This window comes from Rhizopus delemar, genomic scaffold (assembly GCF_000149305.1).
Source record: "Rhizopus delemar RA 99-880 supercont3.1 genomic scaffold, whole genome shotgun sequence".
Classification (NCBI taxonomy): Eukaryota; Fungi; Mucoromycota; class Mucoromycetes; order Mucorales; family Rhizopodaceae; genus Rhizopus; species Rhizopus delemar.
In genome coordinates this window covers 3,164,260-3,185,369 of record NW_027137827.1, presented here as the reverse complement: position 1 = coordinate 3,185,369, position 21,110 = coordinate 3,164,260, and the positions used below count along the sequence as shown (strand labels likewise).

The window sequence follows — 21,110 nt, the reverse complement described above, 5'->3', positions numbered from 1 at the left end:
AATGAAGAAAATGACCTGTATCAGAACAAAGTCATTTTGTGTTTTAAAAGAATGATTGAAGAATTTCCAAGAGAAACACTCTGCGTTGAAGAGACAGAATTGATTACAAGATTTATTCAGTCTTCTCTCCAACCACTATTTGATGATATTGACAGTGAAGTCTATTTAAGATGGACAAATACGCAAACAGAAGAGCACCGAGAAGACACCGTCAGCTGTTCGGACAGAAGACCCGACGGATGTTTGACCGCAGTTATCAAAAACAAAAAAATTAATCTGGGGTTCAGCGAAGTCAAGACGACCAAGTACGCCAAGGACTCCCACAAGTTGAATGCCGACTTGTACCGTCTAGGTGTGTTTTCCAAAAACACCATCAATGCCAATCACCTTGCCGGTGCATTGAGTATCCAAATCACAGGCACAAGCATCGCATTTTTCTTGACTGAGAAAAAGAGAGAGGGCCTGTATCTCATGACGGAACTTGATGTAATCAAGTTTCCAACAACTTTGAAAGAAATACCACAACTTCTTGGGTATGTGGACAATCTATGTGACATTTTGCATGTCTTCCATACAAAATGTTGGCCACATCCAGGTCGCTTTTGATTTTCTTTTCTTTTTTTTATGATCTTTTTATGAACTTTTTTTAAATAAATATAAAAAAAAAACAGTTTATTTTGTCTTTTGCTTTCAACTATTCTTCGATATTAGCTCATTTGACTCCATCAAAATGCATAAAACTGACAATTGTCCATAATTTGCTGTCTTTAATATCTATTTTTTTTTTGTGGTAGTCTCTCTCTTATTAAAGCAGCCATCGGTCTAGTTCCAAATTGAAGCAACAACAACTGTGCCAGCCACTAACATTGCGGCCTCTCTTTGCATTGAAGGTTACTTGAGCCTCATTATTTAAAGATCTGAAACAAGTTCATGGGAGCCTCAGTCATTTTAGTTACGGGTTTTTGATCGCATTTTCGTAGACGTGACTGAAGCATTTGCCTGTAGTAAACTAACAGTAATGCTTGTAGTTTTTAAAGAAGAAAAAGGACCGACCTAAACAAAGTTACCAATTGTGTATTGTTTTCACATAAACATTCCAACTGAACTGAAGTCTGAAGCTAGAAACAGTAAAGAAAACATTTGCTACGCGTTCAGCATGAGTGAAGAAGTGGTCTGCAACGAATTTAGATTTTCTAGAAATCGTGTGTTTATTGATGGATCAGGTATCAGCATCAATATGACGCCAAACAGAGGATTGGAACCTGGAAGGGAAAGATCTATTGGTTGAGACGTCTTTGATAAGAGCATCTTCACGTTCAATTTTGGGCTGGTTGCTTGTATTGGTGTACTAAACGTAAATATTAGGTTAACTAAAGTACCTTCTGAAAAAGAAAAACGCCCTGAGTTAAAAAAAAAAAAAAAAAAAGAAAGAAAAAGCGATAGCCCCTACCAGCACTTGAAAGAAAGAGTCCAAGTATGTTACTACTGGATATTATTTAGAGTTTATCAAGGACACTCTGGATATAACAGACAAATACAATACAATGAAAGAATATAACTTTTGTTGGGTAGTACACCTATTCATGCATCTCATAAAACAGAAAGTGGGACAAAAAGTAAAAATAGAGGATACACAAAGCTTATTTATCCCTTAATATTCTTCAGGGTTGAACCCTATCGGACCACCTTGAATGTAGTCAAAAGAGCAGTTTAGTGACACAAATTAAAAAATACAGAAACACTTGCAGCAAGCGTTTCAAATGTGATTTACAAAGCTCCTGTTTTCTATCTTAAAAATACTATCCAACATTGCATCATTTTGATAACTGCTTGAATAAAGTTCCTATTTTGCATACTGTTTTTTTCGGATTATCTAAAAATGTCAAAATTGACTTTAAAAGCTCTGTTCATATCTTTTGGAATTTGGTTCATTTTAATTGGACAAGTGTACCAGTTTATTTTCTAAAATGGTCAAATTGAGAATAGAATGACGGTCTATAACCCATCTGTTTAATAGCCGTACAACACCATCATCAGCCTTACTGTGAACAAGTGCAAGAACACATTTCTCTTTTGTCAAAGCATCAGAGAAAATGTACTTGGGGAACAAAGAAGGAGGTCAACTCGATCAAACAGATGAAAACAGGAGCACTGGGTAATTCTCTCACAGCTTTACTCAAAGATAGGCCTAAACAAATTTTAGGAAAAACAGCAAATCCAAATTAAAAATGGACTCAATCAGAGACAGTGAACAAGGTTATCTCCTCAAACCCAAAAAATACAGGGTGGTTGCACATCAGACGACTGAAGTCTGTTGTAAAGAACAAGCCAAATGATGAACAGCAGGTAAAGCCACAACAGACATCCATCAAGGCTTTAAATATCTCATTGACAATCATCATCATCATCATCATTGTAATATACTATAAAATGATCAAAAATTGTACATGAATTTAAACCTCGATGTAAAAAAAATAGCTGTTTCTTTGGCAGAGAGCCAAATTTTTAACCTTTCCCTCTTTTTCTTTATTTCTGTAAAACTTTTATTACTACTATGTCTGAAACTAACGAACCTCGTCACTGTAGTGGTTGTAGAGTGCATATGCCTAACCCTGGTCGTTATAGAACTTGCGAGAACTGTCGTGTAATAACTTATTTTGACCGAAACATAAAAGTGTTTATCTAACTTATATACTATAGGCACGACGAGTAAACCACTATCGTACTCAAAACACAAGAACTTCGGTAGCTAGAAAACCTTTGGCTTACATATCAGAATTGAGCAGATTCACCTCGTGGTCACCAGGTCGTATGGACAAAGTATGTCAGCACTGTGGTGCACTCCATTGGACAGCAGAAAAACAGGCAAACGTTCCTGCTTCTGCTCTAAGTTGGGAGTCCTGTTGTAAACATGGTGCCATAAAAGTAGATACTCTGAGAGACCCACCTCAACTTTTAAAGGATTTGTTTACTAGTAACCATGTGTTGTCTACTCATTTTTTAAAGAATATTAGACAATTCAGCATGGCCTTTGCTTTTACTTCGGTTGGCTGCAATACAGTCAGTGCAACAGGTCGGTCTGATTCTGGTCCTTCTTCATTCATGATACACGGCGAGCTATATCATTTACAAGGATCTATCAATCATATCGGAAACTCGGATGTATCAGAAAACAGAAACGCTGTACCTTCATATGCACAACTGTATATCTACGACCCTGCTTTTGGTGTCAGCAATAAAGTTGCAGACAATTCTGATCTCAATGTCAATTTAATTGAGTAGCTCACAAACAGGCTTCATACTGATAATGTCAACCATTTTGTCAATATTTATAAGCATGCACATGAGATTCTTAAAGATGAATATGAGAGACAAGCATCAAATGAGGAGGAATCAATTCCCTTTCACATCAGACTTAGTCCTCAAATGACTTTGGAGTTAGTAACAGGAAATGACAGAAGAACAGAAAATTTGCCCACCACAAGTGAAATAGCAGCTGTTATTCCAACTGAGTTTGCTGGATCCAGCTTCAGAGATATTAAAATCACTTACCGCAATGGTATTCAGCATGATAGTGATTCTTTTAAAAGAATTAATCAAACTCACGCCGCATTCATGCCATTGCATTATGCGTTGTTATTTCCACGTGGTGATTATGGATGGCATTGGGGTTTGAAACTTTCAGCTGTCAATCTTCCTAATAGTAATGTTGAGGTTGAGCGTCAGAGGAATAGGCTCCCTCAAAGAGCATATTATCGCTTTAGGCTTCATAGTAGAGCAAATAAGTTTCCTACTCTTTTTTGTCTAAGAAGTTATTTTAGCAATATGTTGTCGACGTTTGGGCTGTCTGCGATCAGAATAAATTGGAGTGGATCAGAGATAACCAAAGCAATTTACAGGCAGATGTATACAACGACTTAACAGATGCTTTAGCCCATGACAACAGCGATTTAAGCACAGTTGGCACCAAGTTCATCTTACCAAGTAGTTATACAGGAGGTCCAAGATTTATGGCAAAAATTTATCAAGTCTCAATGGCTATAGAGAGACATTTTGGTAAACCTACCTTCTTCATCACCTTCACGGCAAATCCAAAAATGGGAAGAGATAACAAATGAGCTCATCAGAGACCCAAGCAATCAGCGGCCAATGCAAACTGCAGCAGATCGTCCCGATTTATTTGCTCGAGTGTTCACTTTGAAGCTTCGTGAATTTCTTGCATGACCTTAAGAAAAAGAAAATTTTTGGCGATTATAAAGGTCTAATCCGAACGATTGAATACCAAAAAAGAGGCTTGCCTCATTGCCATCTTTTGCTGTTTCTTGAAGGTGATGATAGCGTATTTTCGTGATCCTCGAGAAGATTGATGAAGTGATTTGCGCTGAGCTGCCATCCCGATGATGATCCTGAGCTTTCATAACTTAAGTCTCTGGACAAATGATGGCATGGCCCCTTGTGGAAACATCAAATCCCAAATGTCCATGCATGGCTCCTGATGCATACGGTGTTTTGAAATGCTCTAAAAGCTTTCCAAAGCCTTTTCAACCCACCACTGCTGTTATGCCAGACTCATATCCCTTGTACCGTAGACGACTGGATGGAAGATCTCATCGTGTTCAAATCAAGGATAAAGAAACTAATGGAATGATGTCTGTATACTTGACCAATCAACATGTTGTACCTTACAATCCATTTCTTACCAAGAAATACAAAGCACACATAAATGTTGAATTGTGTGGTAGTATTGATGCTATCAAGTATATAAACAAATATGTTTATAAAGGCCCTGACCATACCACAGTACATCTAAAATATGAAAATGATGAGATTGAAAGGTATCTTACAAGCAGATATATCGGACCTACTGAAGCTGTATGGCGATTATTTGAATATCCTATGCATGAAGAGGACCCCTCGGTCACTTCACTTGCTATTCATTTAGAGAATGAGCAGCCTGTGTATTTCGATCCTGAATCAAGTGCTGAAGAGATACAGCAAACTTTGGATAACACTCATTCAACTTTGATGGGATTTTTCAAATACAACTTGACACATGATGATGGACGTGGTTATTTGTATCAAGAATTTCCATCTCATTACATTTGGAAAAATAAAGAAAGAATATGGCAAGCCAGAAAAAAAGGCTATGCTGTAGGCAGAATGTACTACTGTACACCCACTGCTGGTGAAAGATTTTTCCTGCGGTTGTTGCTCACTGTCGTTCGGGGTCCTACTTCGTTTGAGAGTTTAAAAACTGTCAACGGTGTAGTATATTCTACTTTTCGAGAGGCCTGTCAAGCATTGCACCTGATTGAAGATGATCAAGAATGGTTTAAATGCTTTTCAGAAACTGTTGAATTCGTTTCAGGATCAAGTTTGCGCTCCCTTTTTGTTTCTGCTTTACTGTTTCAAGAATTGAATGAACCCAAATCCCTTTGGGATCGTTTCTGCTTGAATATCTGTGATAATTTGGATGTTCGCATTGCACAATTGGGACTTCTCAATCAACTGTGTAGTGATGATACATCAAATGCCTTCCATCAAAACCTGCCTAAGCTTGATTATGGTCTATATCTACTTGAGCAAGCTCTCATAGATGCTGGTAAGATTCTGGCAGATTTTAATATGCCTGGACCACTATTTCATTGGCGATCTTTAATGGAACAGATTAGCACGATTAACAGTAATGTGATTATCCAAGCCGAAGTTGCATATGATAGAAATGTCGAGGAACAGAATTACCAACAAAAGATATCTATGATGAATATTGGTCAAAAGGCTGTATTTGATGAGATAATTGATAGTATATCAAGCAATCCTAATACTGCTCACTTTTTTCTTCAAGGACCTGCGGGTACAGGCAAAACTTTTGTTTACAATACCCTTTGTCATTACTTCAGACGACAAGGAAAAATTGTTGTTTGCGTTGCTTCATCTGGTATTGCTTCTCTTTTGCTTCCTGGTGGTCGTACATCACATTCACGCTTCAAGGTTTTTCTCAACGTCTATCCTGATTCGGTTTGTCTAATCAAAAAAATAGTGACCTTGCTGCCATGTTAAGGCAATGTAGCTTGATAATTTGGGACGAAGTTCCTATGCAGCACAGACATTGTTTTGAGGCTGTCAGTAGAACTTTGCAAGACATTTGCTCAAATTTCGGCTCGCTCTTTGGTGGTATCCCTGTTGTCTTGGGAGGCGACTTTGCCCAAATTGGACCTGTTGTCAAGAATGGTCAACGCCATCATATAGTCGAAGCTTCATTAGCAAAATCAATAGAAATTTGGCCAAATCTAAAAAAGCTCAAGCTCACAGAAAACATGCGCCTATCTGGTAGTAGCCCTATTGACCAATCATTTTCACAATGGATTGGTAATTTATCTTATGATTCCCTTCTAAATGGAAAAATATTCTTACCACGTTATATTGTGCAATATCACCCCCTTACCACGTTTGTCGATTCAATTTATCCAAAAGAAATTATGGAGCAAACTTTAGATCCTGAATTTTTTCAAGAAAGGACTATTATCGCACCAAAAAATGATTTAGTGGATGAGATCAATAGATATGTTTTAGACCAATTGCCTGGCAACAAAATTTCATTGTTTGCTGTTGATCGCGTTACTCAAGAAGACTCAACTGGCTCTGAGGACCGCCAAATGCCTACTGAATACCTTCAAAGCTTAAATCCTCATGGACTGCCTCCTTCTGTTTTAGAATTAAAAGTTGGAATGCCTGTCATGATATTAAGAAACATCAATGTAGAAAAAGGTTTATGCAATGGCACACGAGTAACTGTCTTGGGTATTGGCGAATTTCTTTTGAAAGTAAAACTACCAGGTGTTGATGGCTGTGTTGAAGTAATTCCACGTTTCACTCTGTCTACTCTTGAAAATGAGTATCCTTTCACTTTGACTAGAAAGCAATTTCCAGTAAGGCCCTCATTTGTAATGACTATCAACAAATCACAAGGGCAATCCCTTAAAATTGTTGGAGTTGATCTTCGCTTACCCGTTTTTACTCATGGCCAGCTATATGTCGCCTTATCAAGAGTAACATCTATATCTGGACTTTCTGTATTGCTTGATAAAAAAAAAGACGTCAATTCAACTAAGACAGAAAACATTGTTTATCCTGAAATTTTACTTCACTAATATCAAAGCGATGATCCCAATCAATTTACATCTGATCACTATATATAGCTTTATTATTGCTGTTAAAACACACATGTTGCCTTATAAACAATATTATTATTATTATTATTATCAATAACATTGCATTTTATTAATGCTCAATTAACCGGTATGGGCGTGTGGGTGGTGGCGGGGGGGGGAGCCAGGGTCCGAGCTGTGAGGCGATGACGGCCGTTAAGTGAGCGTAGCGAGCAGGTCGGCTAGTACTATTATACTTCAGGTTGAGTGCCTCAGTAGTTGATGAATATAATTTAAAAAATAAATAACGATATGAGTTCGTTGAAAGCCTTAAATAGAGTTAACTGCCTTTTCTTGGGGTTCAAAAAGGCAATAAGTATTTATAATACAGTATTTTCAGTTCAAATTCAAGCTATTCTACCAACTATTGCTTTAGCATCATGAACTACATCAACTTTAATCTAATTGATGAACCTTACCTTATGGACCATAGCTCATATGAAATGAAAATTGACAATGTCGCCATTCAATGTGGCCATGTCGTTAATTTTGTCAATATCAACATCCCAAAAGAAGAAAATATAACCGAGGTAGAAGAAGAAATAGAAGTGTCGACTACAGAGGTCAAAGAGACTATATTGAAAAGAAATATAAGAAATACGGTTCTGATCAGATAAAGCGCTTTATTAATCTTTTGCAAGAAGAAGGAAAGAAGGCTTCAAAAGATGCTATCAGCTGCGGCATTACTAGAAGTTCAGCATAGAGTTAAGAAAGGAGTCTAATAGTAGTGATGGAACTGCTTTGCCAGGAAAAGTGAAAAATGCAAACAATAATAAGCCCAAGGAGCGGTTTCCTGAGCATATACAGTTTCTTATAAATCTGTTTGATGAAAATCCTTGTACGCCCATTGAAGCTGACAGAGAGGGGCCATATGATTTAACCAAAAACTCATATCAAGCCTATAGAGTATGTAAGGCAATTTTTTTTTACCTTTAAAACAGCTACGAAGTATACCATAAAAGGAATATTCCTCAAACTATTGAACTTCGCTACAACATTACCACTCAGTGGAAATCAGTCGGTGACGATTTGCAAAGGAATTACGTACTTGTAGATGATATAGGTTTTAATTTTCGAATGGTACGGCCCCTACATGGATGAAGGTTGGCACTGAAGCCATTGTCAAAGCGGAAGCTCAAAGAAACATCAATATAAGTATCATTGGCTGTATTTTTCCTGTGGATTATACCAATTTTTCAAACAGATGCTATAGAGCCAGTTGAAAAAGACATAACTGCTTTTCATATTGTAAAATTTTTAGAATCCGTAATGGATACTTTGGATAATCCTGACAAAAAAAGCTGCTACATCTTAATGAATAATTGTAGAATACACCAAGCTCCTTTTGTAGTCAACACGGTCAACAAGCGTGGCTACAAACCAACCCTTACTTATGCCACCTTATTCACCATTCTTAAATCCAATTGAAGGGCGTTGAGCAAAGATTAAAAGTACAATAAGAAGCAATCCTTCGGATAATAACGGTACACCTAAACCTCATATAATTGAGACATTCAAATCAGTCACTATTAAAGACCGTCAAGGCTGGCTTAGACATACAAAAAGTTATTAGGATAAGGCTCTTAACATGCCACCAAGCTTAAATCTGAAAAAATTTTGACAATTTTCAAAAGCTATAAACTTTTCCACAAATAATCCAACAATAAAACAAAGCCATAAAAGTTATTATATAAACCTTTCTGAATGTTTCTTATGGATTAGATTGTTATTTTTATTGATAATATTTTTTTTTATATCATTTGAAAACACGCGATATTTCAAAATTTTAGCTGATAGTCCTTAGGGGAAGACATATTTTGAAACATTTTTTTAGTTATACCGTATGGTACAGGGCAGAGAAAAAATAACAGGCACATATTATGTAATCAATATGAAAGAGCTCGTACTATAACATAGATGCCTCTTCTCCCTTATTCGTACTCTAAAACTATACTGGGGTGCAGCAAAAAGAGAAGCTCGCTTGAAATGCGATTACTCCTTTAAGTCTCTTGAGTAAAATATCGATTCCTTTTTGGATAAAACCGGCGATCTAGCACATATACGTAGGTATTTTAGGAGATCAATGGACTTTATTAAAGCTTATAATCGATGTACTGATGGCAGAGAAGTTGTTCAAGGGGTGAAAAAGTTTGTCGAGAAAAAGTATTTGTCTCACGGAAAAGTCAGAGTGCCTTCAGATTTGGCATAGTTAACAATAAATATCATTAAAACTAGGCTTTTTTTTTTTAAGAAAAAAAAAAAAAAAAAGCGTCATTAAGTCCCTTTAAATTCAGGAAATAAGCAATGTCTACACTAAATATCATGGGATTTCTAAAATAAAAAACAAAAAATACACCTCATCATGTCCAAGATATCAAAAAAAAAAAAAAAAAAAAAAAGAAATAAAATTAAAATTTTTCAGGTTTAAGCTTGGTGGCACGTTAAAGGAAATTCAGTTTTACAAATGTGGCAAAGGAACGTCATTATTTTTATTTTCTCTCTATGATAGAAAAAGTGATAGAAAAAGTGAGAGAAAAAGTGAGAGAAAAAGTGAGAGAAAAAGTGAGAGACAGGGGCGAATGATTTTTTTTTGGGGGACAATTATTTTTGTTTAAATGCAGCAATCTTTTACCAGCCGACCTACTCGCTACGCTCGCTTAACGGCCGTCATCGCCTCACGGCTCGGATCCTGGCTTCCCCACCACCCACCACCCACACCAGTTAATAAAATGTAATGTTATTGATAATAATAATAATAATAATAATAATAATAATAATAATAATAATAATAATAATAATAATAATAATAATAATATTGTTTATAAGGCAACATGTGTGTTTTAACAGTAAGAAAAAACTTATATCTATAATGATCAGATGTAAATTGAATGGGATTATCGTTGTGATATTAACAAAGTAAAATTTCAGGATAAACAATATTTTCAGTCTTAGTTGAATTGACGTCGTTTTTTTGATCAAGCAATACAGAAAGTCCAGATACAGATGTTACTCTTGATAAGGCGACATATAGCTGGCCATGAGTAAAAACGGGTAAGCGAAGATCAACTCCAACAATTTTAAGTGATTGCCCTTGTGATTTGTTGATAGTCATTGCAAATGAGGGTCTTACAGGAAACTGCTTTCTAGTCAAAGTGAAAGGATACTCATTTTAAAGAGTAGACAGAGTGAAACGTGAAATTACTTCAACACAGCCATCAACACCTGGTAGTTTTACTTTCAAAAGAAATTCGCCAATACCCAAGACAGTTACTCGTGTGCCATTGCATAAACCTTTTTCTACATTGATGTTTCTTAATATCATGACAGGCATTCCAACTTTTAATTCTAAAACAGAAGGAGGCAGTCCATGAGGATTTAAGCTTTGAAGGTATTCAGTAGGCATTTGGCGGTCCTCAGAGCCAGTTGAGTCTTCTTGAGTAACGCGATCAACAGCAAACAATGAAATTTTGTTGCCAGGCAATTGGTCTAAAACATATCTATTGATCTCATCCACTAAATCATTTTTTGGTGCGATAATAGTCCTTTCTTGAAAAAATTCAGGATCTAAAGTTTGCTCCATAATTTCTTTTGGATAAATTGAATCGACAAACGTGGTAAGGGGGTGATATTGCACAATATAACGTGGTAAGAATATTTTTCCATTTAGAAGGGAATCATAAGATAAATTACCAATCCATTGTGAAAATGATTGGTCAATAGGGCTACTACCAGATAGGCGCATGTTTTCTGTGAGCTTGAGCTTTTTTAGATTTGGCCAAATTTCTATTGATTTTGCTAATGAAGCTTCGACTATATGATGGCGTTGACCATTCTTGACAACAGGTCCAATTTGGGCAAAGTCGCCTCCCAAGACAACAGGGATACCACCAAAGAGCGAGCCGAAATTTGAGCAAATGTCTTGCAAAGTTCTACTGACAGCCTCAAAACAATGTCTGTGCTGCATAGGAACTTCGTCCCAAATTATCAAGCTACATTGCCTTAACATGGCAGCAAGGTCACTATTTTTTTGATTAGACAAACCGAATCAGGATAGACGTTGAGAAAAACCTTGAAGCGTGAATGTGATGTACGACCACCAGGAAGCAAAAGAGAAGCAATACCAGATGAAGCAACGCAAACAACAATTTTTCCTTGTCGTCTGAAGTAATGACAAAGGGTATTGTAAACAAAAGTTTTGCCTGTACCCGCAGGTCCTTGAAGAAAAAAGTGAGCAGTATTAGGATTGCTTGATATACTATCAATTATCTCATCAAATACAGCCTTTTGACCAATATTCATCATAGATATCTTTTGTTGATAATTCTGTTCCTCCACATTTCTATCATATGCAACTTCGGCTTGGATAATCACATTACTGTTAATCGTGCTAATCTGTTCCATTAAAGATCGCCAATGAAATAGTGGTCCAGGCATATTAAAATCTGCCAGAATCTTACCAGCATCTATGAGAGCTTGCTCAAGTAGATATAGACCATAATCAAGCTTAGGCAGGTTTTGATGGAAGGCATTTGATGTATCATCACTACACAGTTGATTGAGAAGTCCCAATTGTGCAATGCGAACATCCAAATTATCACAGATATTCAAGCAGAAACGATCCCAAAGGGATTTGGGTTCATTCAATTCTTGAAACAGTAAAGCAGAAACAAAAAGGGAGCGCAAACTTGATCCTGAAACGAATTCAACAGTTTCTGAAAAGCATTTAAACCATTCTTGATCATCTTCAATCAGGTGCAATGCTTGACAGGCCTCTCGAAAAGTAGAATATACTACACCGTTGACAGTTTTTAAACTCTCAAACGAAGTAGGACCCCGAACGACAGTGAGCAACAACCGCAGGAAAAATCTTTCACCAGCAGTGGGTGTACAGTAGTACATTCTGCCTACAGCATAGCCTTTTTTTCTGGCTTGCCATATTCTTTCTTTATTTTTCCAAATGTAATGAGATGGAAATTCTTGATACAAATAACCACGTCCATCATCATGTGTCAAGTTGTATTTGAAAAATCCCATCAAAGTTGAATGAGTGTTATCCAAAGTTTGCTGTATCTCTTCAGCACTTGATTCAGGATCGAAATACACAGGCTGCTCATTCTCTAAATGAATAGCAAGTGAAGTGACCGAGGGGTCCTCTTCATGCATAGGATATTCAAATAATCGCCATACAGCTTCAGTAGGTCCGATATATCTGCTTGTAAGATACCTTTCAATCTCATCATTTTCATATTTTAGATGTACTGTGGTATGGTCAGGGCCTTTATAAACATATTTGTTTATATACTTGATAGCATCAATACTACCACACAATTCAACATTTATGTGTGCTTTGTATTTCTTGGTAAGAAATGGATTGTAAGGTACAACATGTTGATTGGTCAAGTATACAGACATCATTCCATTAGTTTCTTTATCCTTGATTTGAACACGATGAGATCTTCCATCCAGTCGTCTACGGTACAAGGGATATGAGTCTGGCATAACAGCAGTGGTGGGTTGAAAAGGCTTTGGAAAGCTTTTAGAGCATTTCAAAACACCGTATGCATCAGGAGCCATGCATGGACATTTGGGATTGATGTTTCCACAAGGGCCATGCATCATTTGTCCAGAGACTAAGTCTAGAAGCTCAGGATCATCATCGGATGGCAGCTCAGCGCAAATCACTTCATCAATCTTCTCGAGATCACGAAATACGCTATCATCACCTTCAAGAAACAGCAAAAGATGGCAATGAGGCAAGCCTCTTTTTTGGTATTCAATCGTTCGGATTAGACCTTTATAATCGCCAAAAATTTTCTTTTTCTTAAGGTCATGCAAGAATTCACGAAGCTTCAAATTGAACACTCGAGCAACTAAATCGGGACGATCTGCTGCAGTTTGCATTGGCCGCTGATTGCTTGGGTCTTTAATGAGCTCATTTGTTATCTCTTCCCATTTTGGATTTGCCGTGAAGGTGATGAAGAAGGTAGGTTTACCAAAATGTCTCTCTATAGCCATTGAGACTTGATAAATTTTTGCCATAAATCTTGGACCTCCTGTATAACTACTTGGTAAGATGAACTTGGTGCCAACTGTGCTTAAATCGCTGTTGTCATGGGCTAAAGCATCTGTTAAGTCGTTGTATACATCTGCCTGTAAATTGCTTTGGTTATCTCTGATCCACTCCAATTTATTCTGATCGCAGACAGCCCAAACGTCGACAACATATTGCTAAAATAACTTCTTAGACAAAAAAGAGTAGGAAACTTATTTGCTCTACTATGAAGCCTAAAGCGATAATATGCTCTTTGAGGGAGCCTATTCCTCTGACGCTCAACCTCAACATTACTATTAGGAAGATTGACAGCTGAAAGTTTCAAACCCCAATGCCATCCATAATCACCACGTGGAAATAACAACGCATAATGCAATGGCATGAATGCGGCGTGAGTTTGATTAATTCTTTTAAAAGAATCACTATCATGCTGAATACCATTGCGGTAAGTGATTTTAATATCTCTGAAGCTGGATCCAGCAAACTCAGTTGGAATAACAGCTGCTATTTCACTTGTGGTGGGCAAATTTTCTGTTCTTCTGTCATTTCCTGTTACTAACTCCAAAGTCATTTGAGGACTAAGTCTGATGTGAAAGGGAATTGATTCCTCCTCATTTGATGCTTGTCTCTCATATTCATCTTTAAGAATCTCATGTGCATGCTTATAAATATTGACAAAATGGTTGACATTATCAGTATGAAGCCTGTTTGTGAGCTACTCAATTAAATTGACATTGAGATCAGAATTGTCTGCAACTTTATTGCTGACACCAAAAGCAGGGTCGTAGATATACAGTTGTGCATATGAAGGTACAGCGTTTCTGTTTTCTGATACATCCGAGTTTCCGATATGATTGATAGATCCTTGTAAATGATATAGCTCGCCGTGTATCATGAATGAAGAAGGACCAGAATCAGACCGACCTGTTGCACTGACTGTATTGCAGCCAACCGAAGTAAAAGCAAAGGCCATGCTGAATTGTCTAATATTCTTTAAAAAATGAGTAGACAACACATGGTTACTAGTAAACAAATCCTTTAAAAGTTGAGGTGGGTCTCTCAGAGTATCTACTTTTATGGCACCATGTTTACAACAGGACTCCCAACTTAGAGCAGAAGCAGGAACGTTTGCCTGTTTTTCTGCTGTCCAATGGAGTGCACCACAGTGCTGACATACTTTGTCCATACGACCTGGTGACCACGAGGTGAATCTGCTCAATTCTGATATGTAAGCCAAAGGTTTTCTAGCTACCGAAGTTCTTGTGTTTTGAGTACGATAGTGGTTTACTCGTCGTGCCTATAGTATATAAGTTAGATAAACACTTTTATGTTTCGGTCAAAATAAGTTATTACACGACAGTTCTCGCAAGTTCTATAACGACCAGGGTTAGGCATATGCACTCTACAACCACTACAGTGACGAGGTTCGTTAGTTTCAGACATAGTAGTAATAAAAGTTTTACAGAAATAAAGAAAAAGAGGGAAAGGTTAAAAATTTGGCTCTCTGCCAAAGAAACAGCTATTTTTTTTACATCGAGGTTTAAATTCATGTACAATTTTTGATCATTTTATAGTATATTACAATGATGATGATGATGATGATTGTCAATGAGATATTTAAAGCCTTGATGGATGTCTGTTGTGGCTTTACCTGCTGTTCATCATTTGGCTTGTTCTTTACAACAGACTTCAGTCGTCTGATGTGCAACCACCCTGTATTTTTTGGGTTTGAGGAGATAACCTTGTTCACTGTCTCTGATTGAGTCCATTTTTAATTTGGATTTGCTGTTTTTCCTAAAATTTGTTTAGGCCTATCTTTGAGTAAAGCTGTGAGAGAATTACCCAGTGCTCCTGTTTTCATCTGTTTGATCGAGTTGACCTCCTTCTTTGTTCCCCAAGTACATTTTCTCTGATGCTTTGACAAAAGAGAAATGTGTTCTTGCACTTGTTCACAGTAAGGCTGATGATGGTGTTGTACGGCTATTAAACAGATGGGTTATAGACCGTCATTCTATTCTCAATTTGACCATTTTAGAAAATAAACTGGTACACTTGTCCAATTAAAATGAACCAAATTCCAAAAGATATGAACAGAGCTTTTAAAGTCAATTTTGACATTTTTAGATAATCCGAAAAAAACAGTATGCAAAATAGGAACTTTATTCAAGCAGTTATCAAAATGATGCAATGTTGGATAGTATTTTTAAGATAGAAAACAGGAGCTTTGTAAATCACATTTGAAACGCTTGCTGCAAGTGTTTCTGTATTTTTTAATTTGTGTCACTAAACTGCTCTTTTGACTACATTCAAGGTGGTCCGATAGGGTTCAACCCTGAAGAATATTAAGGGATAAATAAGCTTTGTGTATCCTCTATTTTTACTTTTTGTCCCACTTTCTGTTTTATGAGATGCATGAATAGGTGTACTACCCAACAAAAGTTATATTCTTTCATTGTATTGTATTTGTCTGTTATATCCAGAGTGTCCTTGATAAACTCTAAATAATATCCAGTAGTAACATACTTGGACTCTTTCTTTCAAGTGCTGGTAGGGGCTATCGCTTTTTCTTTCTTTTTTTTTTTTTTTTTTTAACTCAGGGCGTTTTTCTTTTTCAGAAGGTACTTTAGTTAACCTAATATTTACGTTTAGTACACCAATACAAGCAACCAGCCCAAAATTGAACGTGAAGATGCTCTTATCAAAGACGTCTCAACCAATAGATCTTTCCCTTCCAGGTTCCAATCCTCTGTTTGGCGTCATATTGATGCTGATACCTGATCCATCAATAAACACACGATTTCTAGAAAATCTAAATTCGTTGCAGACCACTTCTTCACTCATGCTGAACGCGTAGCAAATGTTTTCTTTACTGTTTCTAGCTTCAGACTTCAGTTCAGTTGGAATGTTTATGTGAAAACAATACACAATTGGTAACTTTGTTTAGGTCGGTCCTTTTTCTTCTTTAAAAACTACAAGCATTACTGTTAGTTTACTACAGGCAAATGCTTCAGTCACGTCTACGAAAATGCGATCAAAAACCCGTAACTAAAATGACTGAGGCTCCCATGAACTTGTTTCAGATCTTTAAATAATGAGGCTCAAGTAACCTTCAATGCAAAGAGAGGCCGCAATGTTAGTGGCTGGCACAGTTGTTGTTGCTTCAATTTGGAACTAGACCGATGGCTGCTTTAATAAGAGAGAGACTACCACAAAAAAAAAATAGATATTAAAGACAGCAAATTATGGACAATTGTCAGTTTTATGCATTTTGATGGAGTCAAATGAGCTAATATCGAAGAATAGTTGAAAGCAAAAGACAAAATAAACTGTTTTTTTTTTATATTTATTTAAAAAAAGTTCATAAAAAGATCATAAAAAAAAGAAAAGAAAATCAAAAGCGACCTGGATGTGGCCAACATTTTGTATGGAAGACATGCAAAATGTCACATAGATTGTCCACATACCCAAGAAGTTGTGGTATTTCTTTCAAAGTTGTTGGAAACTTGATTACATCAAGTTCCGTCATGAGATACAGGCCCTCTCTCTTTTTCTCAGTCAAGAAAAATGCGATGCTTGTGCCTGTGATTTGGATACTCAATGCACCGGCAAGGTGATTGGCATTGATGGTGTTTTTGGAAAACACACCTAGACGGTACAAGTCGGCATTCAACTTGTGGGAGTCCTTGGCGTACTTGGTCGTCTTGACTTCGCTGAACCCCAGATTAATTTTTTTGTTTTTGATAACTGCGGTCAAACATCCGTCGGGTCTTCTGTCCGAACAGCTGACGGTGTCTTCTCGGTGCTCTTCTGTTTGCGTATTTGTCCATCTTAAATAGACTTCACTGTCAATATCATCAAATAGTGGTTGGAGAGAAGACTGAATAAATCTTGTAATCAATTCTGTCTCTTCAACGCAGAGTGTTTCTCTTGGAAATTCTTCAATCATTCTTTTAAAACACAAAATGACTTTGTTCTGATACAGGTCATTTTCTTCATTGGTATCCTCTTTGACCAAAGCCAACAATAGCTTTGCTGCTCTTATTGATGTAATTTTTTGTGCGATTACATCTTGTATAATAACTTTAACATCCATCAACAAATCAGCTGCGAAGTTGTGTGTGAACATCCCACAATTACTGAGCCTGTCATTCATGATGGCGCGGATTGTATTTTTGTGGAAAAACTTTTCCATATCAGTATGCAAGCTGTTTCTTACCATTAACACAGAAGCAGTTGCTAATGCATGATCGAGATGATTTGTATATTTGAGTGATGTTGTTTCAAGCATGCCTAAAATATGTTGCTGAAAAATATTGAACTGTTTCAATATATCGACGTCGTTAATGATGTATTCGCCCTGATTATTGGCAGAAGAAGCTATATTAGATTCAATCAATTCAATTGCTTTGCTGGTGTCCATGACATAAAGGCTTTTATTCGTGAATGTTGAATTAATAAAGCTGATGTTGAAGTTTGCAATGTTATCAGCTGTGGTGCTAATTTCACTACTTGATCTAAAATCTTGGGTGAGTTGTTGGCGTTTTAATTCGCGTTCTTGCCAGAATATTTTGCTTTCTTTGCTACTTTTCCATGTCTTGTACTTTTGAGCTAATAACTTTCTTCTATTATCGTCACTTAGATAAATATTCAAAATGTTACTATATCTTGATATCACATTTTTGCGACTGTAATGGATAAAATAGTTAAAAAATTCGATGTGATCGATTTTGCCATCATTTTGGCGAGCCCAAAAAAATTCAGGAGTAGGAGACCTTTTCTTTTGATGTAATGGAGGCATGATCAGTGAAAGAGAATAGATGAAAAAGAAAAAGACTTAGAATTGACACACCTATTAATTATACAATAGTAAACTATTCAGTGTAGCAAACACAGTAGGCTGTTTTAATTTATTGCCTTCCTCTCCTCTTTTCTTTTTACGTTTTGCTAAGAATAGGTAGATTCATGTGAAAGTGTAACCGTATGTAAAAAATTGATTTGTTAATAACAACTTTCAGTTGTTTAGTGAGCTTATTACACAATGTGGATCATGAGACCAGTTTCAGTATTTCTATTTTTTAATGCATGCATGTAGTTTTTGTTTCATTAACAATCAAGGCCTTTTATATCCACTTTGTTTTAATTATAATCTGCTTATTATTTGTGGTAATTTGACTAGGTGTCAGGTTTTAAAAGCTTTTATCAACATTCTACCAATTTCACGTTTGATTTGATTTGACACAATAAAGTGAAATTATTGTTGTTCGCTTGTATTGATATTGTGAGACGTTGGAAACGTCATTTAATTTCCTGCTAAACTGGCTTGGTTTAGTTCTACGTAGTACAGTGAAATTTTTTTTATATATTTTCGCGCGACTTGTTTCACTTTTTTCTTGTTTATATTGAGATTGTGCATTCCTGTTAATTCTTGTTTATAAATTTCAAGGAGAAGTTGGAAACAACCTCATTTAATTTCCTGCTAAACTGACTTGGTTTGGTTCTATGTCACACAATGAAAAAAATATATTTATTTTCGCGCAATTTGTTTCATTTTTTGCATTTCTTTCTTGTAGTTTGTTGCTTCAAAGAATTCAAGTAAGTCTTTTTTTTTTTATGGCTTACTCAGTGGAATGGTTGATGTGTACATATCGTGGTTAGTAGGCGAAAATCCACGCTGGTTTGTTTTTCGGACTAGTATCAACTATTCCTTGCCAGCTTTTGAACGTCCCATGGGCTATTAGACTGCTCTCGCATTGATTTAGTATGAGAACGGACACAACAAATCGCCAAGCGCATGGACTAGTAGTAGAAATGCCAATGTGGTTAGGGAATGGAACGGGCTCAATGGGTAATTTTTGTGCTCATTGTACGAACTAGTACAAACCCTAACACACCATCAACATCTAGCAATAGGCATTTTACTGACCCTTTTTTTTAAAGATACTGTAGTAATGAATTCAAGATATGGCCTTTTTAGTTTATAGGAAAGCTTTAAAAATAAAATATTACTTTCACTTTCAAATAAACTTTTTTATTTTTGAATAATATGAATATTAAAAACACCTTACAGGCCTTTTTTTTTATTTATTTATTTATTTATTGTATACATCGCAGTCTTACTCTGCTCAGCTTAAATCGTTTATCGCGTTGTATACAGACATAGTTAACGAGCCTGATTCCTGAATTTCTTTTATAAGCCTTTCTATATTACAGAATAGTCAATCCAACTCTAATGATAATGGTTCCAATGCGGCTGCTAACAGTCCTAACGCCGGTGCTGCTACAGCAGTGGCAACCTCTGACAGCCCAGTGGCAACTACCAATCCTGCAGTTACTCAAGACCCTATTACGACTACGAATCCAGCTACCCCTACCACTACGTCTGACGCCAATCCATCGCCTACCAGCACAACTCAGTCACCGGCACCAGCAACTACTGCTCCTCAAACTACAAAGACAGCAGACAAGACCTCACTTAATACTACCTCAGATGCCCTTTCTTCAACCACTGCTTCTACCACAGAAACATCTGCTGCTTCTTCAAGCTCTAGTAGCTCCAGCGATTCCTCAAAGAGCACTGCTTCTGCTACCAGCGCTATTTCAGGATCCGGCACTTCCAGCACAGCCCTTCCTTCCTCTTCTACCACACCAAGTCCAGAAACTACAACTGGACCAAGTGAAACAAACAAAGGTGCCATTGTAGGAGGCATTGTAGGCGGCATTGGTAAGAACAATTAAAAAAAAAGGGAGGATAGAAAGCATTTGTACTCATTTTTTATATTATTCAAGTGGATGTTGCTTTAATTGGAGGCCTGATTGCATTTATCAACAGACGAGAGGGGTTTGCTAGTCGTTCTAAAAAGCAAGGAAATGAACCGAACGGAGACAAGTACATGGTTGACATGAATCAGAATGAGTTTGGATCAACTGCTGTTGCAGGCATCGCAGCGCCATTGTCACCTTTTGAAAATCGTCGTTTTGTACCCTCTCCTCAACTCATGTATGCACCTAGTGAGCCTAATAATGATTATTAGGAGGGCTACAGTCAAGCAGGCTACAGCCAAGCTGGATACAACCAAGGTGGATATAGTCAGGACGCTTATCATTCAGATGGATATGGCTATTACGGATATCCTCAAGAGTGCTCTCAAGAGTATCCTCAACAACAGCAACAACATCAAGATGCTTACATGTATTACAATGAAAAGCCCTATGTAGATCCACAAAGCCCTTACGTTGACGCTACATCTCCTACATTTCCCACATCCCCTACAGTTTTTGCAGGCACAATGTCAGAAGCCAGCTATCAAACGTAGCCAGTAAGCCAAACTTGAAGGAATACAGTAAACTAAATGAAGTATAGAAAGAAAACATGTCATTTTTAACTTGATGAAAGTAAACCATATTAGACTGTATAATAAAGGTATTTTTTTTTTGAAGCTCTTCTTTCTCTTTTCCATACTGTGAATACCCTCATTATCAATCAATGAAATTGTCATTTTATTGGATATTGAAATGTTTGTTTCACTGCCATTAAGCGTTGACGCAAGCTCATTCAATCATTTGTTCTAGAATCTACTCCGAATCAGGTATATCCCGCTTACTGCACTACTAGCATTTTATTGTTTGTCTAGGGCAGAAAATAATTACATTCACTTTTTTTTTTTTTTCTTTTTTTTTCTGAAATCAAAAGCCATAGGTGAGCATTTAAGGGGAGTTTATACTTAATATCATACGTATTCAAAAGAAAAGGTCTCAAGATAGATGGATGAATATAAAACACAGATCTAATTTATTCTCTTCATCTTCATCTGGACAGAGTGAAGGAAACCTTTAAACTTTTACAGATGTTT

General features: G+C 36.7%; 9 protein-coding genes across 9 annotated transcripts; 5 read left to right on the top strand and 4 right to left on the bottom strand.

The window, feature by feature from the left end:
• Window positions 1-51: 51 nt before the first annotated feature.
• Window positions 52-757, top strand: RO3G_01246 (uncharacterized protein; the record flags this gene model as incomplete). Its single annotated transcript, XM_067655837.1, has 2 exons — window positions 52-533; window positions 712-757. The coding sequence occupies 2 exons, from the start codon at window positions 52-54 to the stop codon at window positions 755-757; spliced, it is 528 nt and encodes a 175-aa protein (XP_067511938.1).
• Window positions 758-2,554: 1,797 nt separating this feature from the next.
• RO3G_01245 (uncharacterized protein) lies at window positions 2,555-3,282 on the top strand (the record flags this gene model as incomplete). Its single annotated transcript, XM_067655836.1, has 2 exons — window positions 2,555-2,644; window positions 2,701-3,282. 2 exons carry the CDS (start codon window positions 2,555-2,557, stop codon window positions 3,280-3,282), a joined length of 672 nt encoding a protein of 223 aa, XP_067511937.1.
• Window positions 3,283-4,437: 1,155 nt separating this feature from the next.
• Window positions 4,438-6,060, top strand: RO3G_01244 (uncharacterized protein; the record flags this gene model as incomplete). The annotated part of the gene is made up of 1 exon (XM_067655835.1): window positions 4,438-6,060. One exon carries the CDS (start codon window positions 4,438-4,440, stop codon window positions 6,058-6,060), a length of 1,623 nt encoding a protein of 540 aa, XP_067511936.1.
• Window positions 6,061-6,656: 596 nt separating this feature from the next.
• Window positions 6,657-7,217, top strand: RO3G_01243 (uncharacterized protein; the record flags this gene model as incomplete). The annotated part of the gene is made up of 2 exons (XM_067655834.1): window positions 6,657-7,049; window positions 7,200-7,217. 2 exons carry the CDS (start codon window positions 6,657-6,659, stop codon window positions 7,215-7,217), a joined length of 411 nt encoding a protein of 136 aa, XP_067511935.1.
• Window positions 7,218-10,377: 3,160 nt separating this feature from the next.
• On the bottom strand, window positions 10,378-10,611 carry RO3G_01242 (uncharacterized protein; the record flags this gene model as incomplete). The annotated part of the gene is made up of 1 exon (XM_067655833.1): window positions 10,378-10,611. One exon carries the CDS (start codon window positions 10,609-10,611, stop codon window positions 10,378-10,380), a length of 234 nt encoding a protein of 77 aa, XP_067511934.1.
• Window positions 10,612-11,207: 596 nt separating this feature from the next.
• RO3G_01241 (uncharacterized protein) lies at window positions 11,208-13,223 on the bottom strand (the record flags this gene model as incomplete). The annotated part of the gene is made up of 1 exon (XM_067655832.1): window positions 11,208-13,223. The coding sequence occupies one exon, from the start codon at window positions 13,221-13,223 to the stop codon at window positions 11,208-11,210; it is 2,016 nt and encodes a 671-aa protein (XP_067511933.1).
• Window positions 13,224-13,975: 752 nt separating this feature from the next.
• RO3G_01240 (uncharacterized protein) lies at window positions 13,976-14,703 on the bottom strand (the record flags this gene model as incomplete). Its single annotated transcript, XM_067655831.1, has 2 exons — window positions 13,976-14,557; window positions 14,614-14,703. The coding sequence occupies 2 exons, from the start codon at window positions 14,701-14,703 to the stop codon at window positions 13,976-13,978; spliced, it is 672 nt and encodes a 223-aa protein (XP_067511932.1).
• Window positions 14,704-16,500: 1,797 nt separating this feature from the next.
• On the bottom strand, window positions 16,501-17,206 carry RO3G_01239 (uncharacterized protein; the record flags this gene model as incomplete). Its single annotated transcript, XM_067655830.1, has 2 exons — window positions 16,501-16,546; window positions 16,725-17,206. The coding sequence occupies 2 exons, from the start codon at window positions 17,204-17,206 to the stop codon at window positions 16,501-16,503; spliced, it is 528 nt and encodes a 175-aa protein (XP_067511931.1).
• Window positions 17,207-19,221: 2,015 nt separating this feature from the next.
• Window positions 19,222-20,573, top strand: RO3G_01238 (uncharacterized protein; the record flags this gene model as incomplete). The annotated part of the gene is made up of 5 exons (XM_067655829.1): window positions 19,222-19,233; window positions 19,372-19,406; window positions 19,476-19,981; window positions 20,047-20,257; window positions 20,348-20,573. 5 exons carry the CDS (start codon window positions 19,222-19,224, stop codon window positions 20,571-20,573), a joined length of 990 nt encoding a protein of 329 aa, XP_067511930.1.
• Between the last annotated feature and the right edge of the window lie 537 nt (window positions 20,574-21,110).